The sequence below is a fragment of the Nicotiana tabacum genome, chromosome 2 (assembly GCF_000715075.1).
Source record: "Nicotiana tabacum cultivar K326 chromosome 2, ASM71507v2, whole genome shotgun sequence".
NCBI lineage: Eukaryota > Viridiplantae > Streptophyta > Magnoliopsida > Solanales > Solanaceae > Nicotiana > Nicotiana tabacum.
The window spans coordinates 35022259-35030623 of record NC_134081.1 but is presented as its reverse complement, the minus strand read 5'-3'; the positions used below and the strand labels follow the sequence as shown (position 1 = coordinate 35030623).

Genomic DNA, 8365 nt, shown 5'->3' with positions numbered 1-8365 from the left:
GATAGATGTGTTTGCTTGCTTGCTTTAATATTATCTATTTTCTAACCACGTAGGAAATTGCATCTAATTAATAATCGGTAATCTGTATTATTGTATGTTACGCGAGTTCATAAAAATATGCATGTATGCTATGTCGTTCAATACATTCAAAATGTGATTGATATACATCCAACTAGTTAAATTAGACATACATAAAATAAAAACATGTCATCTTTCAAAAACTAAAATAGATAATTTCGTCTTTGTCTTACAATTGTATGAGCACCTTTTTGAATTATTTTATATGTAAATTATTCTTTAATTGACACATCTCAAGTATGGAATTGTAGTTGGACTATATACCATTCTTTGAGTAACTTAGGCCTTGCAGTCATTCGGGTTTGGCTCACATAATTGTGTTCCGAGACCTTGACTCTAAAATGGTATTTAGTTACTCATCGAATAATAATTCATTGTTACTACACATATTTCTTTCTTGTATTGATACAATAATTGTTTATGTCATAAGTATTTTGATACATCGTTTTCTATACCATATTCATTCATTATTTATCAAATCAATTCTTTTAGTTTATCCATTATATATTAAGATTGCTCAAACGTTGTTCTTTTTTACTTTTACCAATCATTTAAAGTAAATTTCTATTTCTATATTTTAGCTTTTCACTTAAATAGTTAATCTTTGTGCATAAAGCATATTTTTTCAAAGTATATCTTTAATTAATATTCATTTTATCAATTTACGAATATTTCCCTTATCCTTTATATATTCCCTTATATCTTCATTTCTTTAGCAACTTCTTATACATGTTCATTCATTTTAAGATAAATTCTTTAATACTTTCATAGGCATGCAAAATTTATCGAATTTAAATTCATAAAATGATTTGCACCATATTTTAAATTCAAGATATTCTAGTCCAACTAAAATATTATGGGCTAATATAATTGAATAAATTATATAGGTCCAAATATATATGGGTTAAATAAATAAGTCCAAATCTATTGGGCTACAAATAATGGCCCACTTCATTAAGCCCAAAATGTCTTCTTCCTAGAGGCCCAATTTGGTGCCACGTGTCAAATGACGTGGCACGCCAAGTCAAACGGAAAAGCCAATAAGATCATGCCACATGTCAAAGTGATAAGGCATACCAAATCAAATTAAGAGGCCAATGAAATTGTGCCACGTGTGCAAGTGTCATATTCTGGCCAATCAAATGCCACTTTGTCATGCTTTAATCTGATTGGTCGGAAAGAGTTTATTCTCATCACAACTCTTCCCTCCCACAACTATAAATAGAGGTCTTCATAACCCAGAAAAGAGACCAGAAGTTATAACAAGAAGCAAGAAAGAGCTCATGGATCAAACGCTGCAAATTCCTCCACAAGTTTCAAGCTTCAAGCGATCAAGTTCAAGTTCAACAATAAGTTCAAGCTCAAGGATGAAGAACAAATCAAGTTCAAGCTCAAGAACGAAGAACAAACCAAGTTCAAGCTCAGGAACGAAGTACAAATCAAGCTCAAGCTAAAAAACGAAAAACAAATCAAGATTCAAAGAGTACGAGTTCAAAATAAAGTTCCTGCTAGTTGAATCCAAAATCATCGTCCGTGAAAACAAATATAGGTTCATGATCAAGCTCAAAGGCCCTTGAATTGATATTGAAAAAGTAGAATCAGAGGAACTATAGAGATTTTAACACTCAAATTATTTGGAATTAAATACTACGATTGTTGCGATATTTTCGGTCTTGATTTTATTTTCTCGACGTAATTTATTGTCTACAATTTCTGGCATGCCTAGTGGGACGATCTCTACTTCTCATATCAACTTTTCAATCACCAAAGTTCAAGAACATTAAAATGGCTTCAAAGAAAATCAACACCAGTTGAACTTCCACCTAGGCTGCTAATTCCAGGTTCTATGATGATGTGGAAAACATCCTCGATGTTACTTTTGGAAGCTTTTGACTAGTTACGAGGAGAAAAACAAGCTCGTTAGGACAACAAGCACCCTAAGTGTCGTCCGCATCAACCCCTATTTTCGGAACTTCATCCTCAAAAGGCGTAAGACCTTCCACAAACACCCCCCAAAGGGGGAAGTGATGCTGCTGAAACAATCAAGAAAACTCTTGCCCTGGTTGACCTCTCTGGATCTAAGTACTCTGCTGTGAAGGAAGATGATGCTTTAAGTGATGGATCCTTCCCACTTACACCACATAGCGTGAGCCAATAAAGGATCAACTTGTGTGACAATCCATGCTACTCTCCATCGTCCACTACAATCATGCAAGCCATGGTGACAAACACCTCATCTGTGGAGGAGCAGATGGCAAACTTGAAGCAATAGCTGGATTGACCAAGTGCATGCAAAATCAAGGTACTAGAATCGACAAGCTAACAGATAGGGTGGGAATCTTGATGGAAGAAGAATCCTCCCACAAACCTAGCAAGCTACCAGAAGTTTTAGAGAGTGATTCTCCCCCAAGACAAGTAGCATCCGCTAAGGCTATCCCTGTCTCATATGAAGAGATTATTCCAATCGATCAACTGAAGGAGTTCATTGAAGGAAACATTAAGAACAAGTATGAAGTTTCTGCCAAGTCCTCCCTTACATATGCAAAGCCATACACTGCAAGGGTCGATATGTTGAAGATACCTGCTGGCTATCAACCTTCAAAGCAACATGTGGCGCACTTTGTTGAGACGTGCAATAATGCTGGGACTTATGGAGATTACCTCGTCAAGCAGTTTGTCCGCTCTATAAAAGGAAATGCTTTTGACTGGTACACAGACCTCGAGGCTGGATCTATTGATAGATGGGATCAACTAGAACAAGAGTTCCTCAATCACTTTTATAGCACGAGACGCACTATGAGTATGATAGAACTTACAAATAATCGTCAACAAAAAGCTGAACCAGTTATCGACTTTAACATTCGTTGGAGGAATAAAAGCCTCAACTGCATAGAGAGGCTTAGTGAAGCTTCTGGCATAGGGATGTGCATCCAAGGCATGCATTGGGGACTCCGCTACATCCTGCAAGGTATAAGGCCTAGCACATTTGAAGAACTTGCGACTCGTGCCCATGACATGGAGTTAAGCATGGCCTCTGCTGGAAACGAAAGGCTTCCTATCTTAGAGCCTCGCAAAGGGAACGACAAGCAAGAATTAAGGAAATGGAGCAAGTTTGAAGTCAGGAAATGGAGCAAGTTTGTACCCAGGTCTGAAAACAAAGAAGATATGAATGTCAACACATTACCTGGGAAGTTCACAACGAAGGTGAGCAAGAAGCAGAGTACGAAATCGACTTCTTTTCAAGAGAAACCAAGTGGGAATAAATGCAAGAGAAGGAGTACTCATTTCTGGATTCTAGAACTCCTCGAGTTAACACTTTTTGCCAACTCTTTTTAAAGAACTCCTTGAGTTAAATCTCATTGAGCTTCCGGAGATGAAGCGGCCAAATAAAGTTGGTAAAACGAATGACCCAAATTACTGCAAATACCATCGACTTGTGAGCCACCCTCTAGATAAGTTCTTTGTTTTCAAGGACAAAGTTATGGACTTGGCTCGTGAAAAGAAGATCGTACTTGAAGATGAGAAAGCAAGCACAAACCAAGTCTCTATCACCTTTGGCTCATTTAGTCCGGATGAATTATGTGGTTTTAAAGAAAGTAAAGATGAAGAATTACTGGAGAACAACAAAGTTGAAGTCGATCAACCTGATGATGATGATGATTGGACGTTGGTGACTCGTCGTAGGCACCACAAAAGGAGCCCACAAAAAGAATCAATAGAACAACCAACAAGGAAGATGATGGTAAAAAGACCAATGAAACAGAATCCAGTTAGGAATTTGAAGAAAGCAAAAGTGGAGGTGCGCCATCCTCAAAAGCCACGACATCCAGTGACCTTGGAGGATTTCTTGCCATGTTGGTTCCGTATGAAGATTTCCTGTGATGGTATTGAGGCCTCTTGTTGCATTGCTAATAAAGGGGAAGAAAAGAGTGATGACCTACCATTGGCACCATCTTGAAAAAAGCTCATCGAGTCTATTTCTCATGAAATTAACACGTGCGAGGAAAAGGTTACATTCACAAATGACGATCTTTTACTAGGTGACACTCTTCATAACCGCCCGTTGTACCTAGTTGGCTATATGTGTGATGAAAGGGTAAATAGAATTTTGGTTGATGGAGGATCCTCAGTGAACATCTTGCCAATTCTCACTGTGAAAGAACTCGGTATCCCCATGAACGAACTCTCGGAAAGTCGTGTGATGATCCAAGGATTCAACCAGGAGGGGGGGCAAAGAGCCATAGATGCGATCAGGTTGGGAATCACCATCGAAGATATGCAATCAAGTGCATGGCTGCATGTGATCGATGCAAAGACTTCATACAATGTCTTGCTTGGAAGGTCTTGGATACATGAAAATAAAGTAGTTCCATCTACCTACCATCAATGTTTAAAATACTACGAGGGTGAAGTCAAGAAGAAGATAGTTGCTGATGATGAGCCATTCACCGAGGCAGAGTCACACTTCGCTGATGCAAAGTTCTACTTGAAGAACCGCATTGTGAAGGAGCTAAAAGCTGATGATGTCATAAAAAGAAAGAATGATGAGCCCACAACTAAAAGAGTTGAGGTGACTGTTGGTAAAGCCAAAGCTTTTACTGAGGAGGTACAACCTATCTCGAATAAACTTTATAGAGGGGATATTGCGTCTTATGGCAAGAAAGTAAGTTCTGCGCTCCAATATATCCCTAAAAGGAAGAAAGATGAAGGTGGATCATCTAATCTCCAAACTAACATGCTAAAGGAGTTAAGTCTTCCGGTAAAATGAATTGAGGCAGTAAAGTTGTCCTCAAAGCCACTTGCAGGGTTTGTGGCCCAAAATTGTTTGCAGAATGTGGCACTACCTACAAAGCGAAAAGATGGAGGTTTTGATCCTAACGCTTACAGATTATTTGCAAAAGTTGGATACAATCCCAATGAGCTATCAAAGTTAGGGAAGCTCACATCAGAAGCTGCAACAAGGCAACCACGTGAAGGTTTGGTATACAAGCAACTGTCACCAGTGCACATCTCTATAAGAAAGGCGAGCATCAATTATATCAGTGTAGTAGATGAATTTGCTGCTTCTAACAAGCCGTCTGTCTTTGATCGAATTGGAAAATCAATTGTGAGGACTTCCGTGTTTGAGAGACCAAGTCCATTAAAGAAGGGCAATAAGTTCCAAAGAAATTATTGAAATACAATAACACCCGCTTCACCCAAAATTCAGAAGGTCTCTAAGGATTTCCAAAGTCTGGTTCCTTCTAGAATGAGGCAACAAACAAAAGTCACAGTTTTGTGTGATGAGGTACTAAAGGTGAAGCCATACACTGTAGTCTACACTAAAGAACATAATGAAGACGAAGAAAGTGTGGGTTCTTCATATCATGTTACTGCACAAGGCGAGCATAGTGTTTTATCTCTAACGGAGGATGACGATAAATTGGAGGATGTTTCACCGTGTTATCATATATCCTTCAATGATGGAGACCCTCAAGAAGATGAAGATGCGAAAGATGCTCCACCTAAACTTGAAGAAGGGGTGAAGACAATAGTTGATGCCTTAAAAGATGTTAACCTTGGCACTGATGAAGAACCAAGACCCACCTACCTAAGTACTTTACTAGAAGTTGATGAAGAAAACACTTATATTGAGTTACTCAAGGAGTTCATAGATGTCTTTGCTTGGAGTTACAAAGAGATGCCTGGCTTGGACCTGAAAGTAGCAGTCCATCACCTTGCAGTCAAGAATAGTGCTCGCCCTGTTAAACAAGCTCAAAGGTGCTTTAGGCCGGACTTGGTTCCCTTGATTGAAACCAAAGTTAACAAACTCATCGAAGCTGGCTTTATTCGTGAAGTTAAATAACCAGCATGGGTTTCAAGTATCGTCCTTGTAAGGAAGAAAAATGGCCAGATTCGAGTGTGTGTTGACTTCAGGGATGTCACCAATGCATGTCCGAAAGATGAATTCCCGCTTCCTATTCTAGAGGCGATGATTGATGCTACGACTGGGTACGAGGCAATGTTATTTATGGACGGTTCATCGGGCTATAACCAAATTCGAATGGCCCCAAAAGATGAAGATCTTACTGCATTTCATACCCCTAAGGGTATCCATTGCTACAAGGTAATGCCTTTTGGCTTCAAGAACGCTGGTGCTACTTACCAAAGGGCTATGCAGAATATTTTTGATGATCTTCTCCATAAGAATGTCGAATGCTATGTTGACGACATGAGAATGGTGTTTGAGTTGCTCCGAAGGTACCAACATAGGATGAATCCATTGAAATATGCCTTTGGAGTTACTTCTGGAAAGTTCCTTGGTTTCATTGTCCGACATCGAAGGATCGAAATTGATCAAGCCAAAATGAATGCCATTTTGAAGATGCTTGAGCCTCGCGATATTCATGAATTGCAAAGTCTGCAAGGAAAGCAAGCATAACTTAGGAGATTCATCTCGAACTTAGCTGGGAGGTGCCAACCATTCAGTTGCCTCATGAAGAAAGGCGTTCCTTTTAAGTGGGACCAATCTTGTAGCAATGCCTTTGGAAGCATCAAAATTTACTTGATGAAGCCTCTGGGTTTGGCAGCCCCTATACCTGGAAAGTCGTTGATACTATATATTTTAGCACAAGAAAGGTCTGTTGGAGCACTATTGGCCCAAGTAAATAGTGAGGGGAAAGAAAACTCTATTTAATACTTAAGCAGGATGATGACACCAAACAAGCTGAATTATTCACCAATTGAAAAGTTGTGTTTGGCGCTAGTCTTCTCAATTCAAAAGTTGAAGCACTACTTTCAAGCTCATGTTGTTTGTCTTGTTTCTAAAGCGAATCCCATCAAATTCGTGATGTCAAAACCTGTTCTTAGTGATCGATTAGCGAGATGGTACCTCAAATTACAACAATTTAAGATTTTGTACATCCCTCAAAAGGCTGTAAAAGGACAAGCATTGGCAGACTTCTTGGTAGATCATCCGATACTTGATGACTGGGAGCTAACTGACGAACTAGCTGATGAGGACACAATGGTCGTTGACGTTCAACCTCCATGGAAGATGTACTTTGATGGTGCTGCACATCGCGAAGGAGCTGGTGCTGGCGTAGTATTTGTCACCTCTCAAGGCAAAGTTCTGCCCTACTCTTTAATGTTGACACAACTTTGTTCCAATAATGTTGCTGAGTATCAAGCATTAATACTTGGGCTTGAAATGGTTGTTGATATGAAGCAGTTGCAATTTCAAGTCTTTGGTGACTCCCAGTTAGTGGTCAATCAGCTTTTAGGTAGTTACGAGGTAAAGAAACCTGAACTACACCTTTATCATAATTATGCTAAGAAACTAATGGGATGGATTGGTGATGTGATTATTCAACATTTTCCTAGAAAAGAAAACAAGAAGGCTGATGCTTTAGCTGCCCTAGCTTCATCGCTAACCCTCCCTAATCAAGCGCAAGATGCTATCTGCCAAAAATGGGTAGTATTGCAGCCAAATGAAGGTGAAAGTGGAGAAAATGAACTAGAGCATCTTGTGGCCGTTTCTGAAGCTGAAAAGGAAGTATGGAGACAACCTATCATTGACTACTTAAGCTATGGGATACTTCCAGAAAATCTAAGGAGAAGGACTAAAATCCATGGTCATGCACCTCGCTTCCTTTACTACAAAGATACTCTATACAGAAGGTCGTTCGAGGGAGTGCTATTGCGATGCTTAGGGGATGATGAAGCACTCCAAGCTTTACAAGAAGCACATTCTGGGGTATATGGGTCACACTAGTCTGGACCAAAGCTCCACTTTCACATAAAAAGGATGGGATATTATTGGCCAATGATGGTAAAAGATTACTTGGACTATGCTCGAAGATTCAAGGCTTGCCAATTCCCATGCAAATTGTATTCATCAGCCTCCTGAAGTTTTGCACCCGACTGTTGCATCCTAGTCGAGTGACGCTTGGGGATTGGATGTTGTTGGACCACTGCCATCTTGGCTGCAACTGATTACTTCTCAAAATGGACTGAAGTTATGGCTCTTAAGGAAGTAAAGAAGGAAAATGTTGCAAGTTTCATCCAAGTAAACATTATCTATTGCTTTGGAATTCCTCGCTACATAATAACGGATAATGGAAAGCCGTTCGACAATAGGTTGATGAACAAGATTTGTGAAGTCTTTGGCTTCAAGCAACGTAACTCTTCTATGTACAATGCTGCTGCCAATGGTCTAGCCGAAGCATTCAACAAGACTCTATGCAACTTGTTAAAGAAAGTCGTCTCCAAATCCAAACGAGATTGGCATGACCATACGGAAGAAGCT

The 8365-nt window shown here is 39.5% G+C and overlaps 1 protein-coding gene across 1 annotated transcript; it reads left to right on the top strand.

Moving 5' to 3' along the window:
- The first annotated feature begins 5326 nt into the window (after window positions 1-5326).
- On the top strand, window positions 5327-7831 carry LOC142166433 (uncharacterized). The gene is made up of 3 exons (XM_075225707.1): window positions 5327-5459; window positions 7002-7317; window positions 7441-7831. Exons 1-3 carry the CDS (start codon window positions 5327-5329, stop codon window positions 7829-7831), a joined length of 840 nt encoding a protein of 279 aa, XP_075081808.1.
- The last annotated feature ends 534 nt before the right edge of the window (window positions 7832-8365 follow it).

Coding starts and splice junctions, on each gene's coding strand:
- LOC142166433 (XM_075225707.1), top strand. CDS start 5,327: ATGAGGCAACAAACAAAAGTCACAGTTTTGTGTGATGAGGTACTAAAG. Junction 5,460..7,001: donor ATATCATGTTACTGCACAAG/GCGAGCATAGTG, acceptor AGGCTGTAAAAG/GACAAGCATTGGCAGACTTC. Junction 7,318..7,440: donor CAAGTCTTTGGTGACTCCCA/GTTAGTGGTCAA, acceptor ACATTTTCCTAG/AAAAGAAAACAAGAAGGCTG.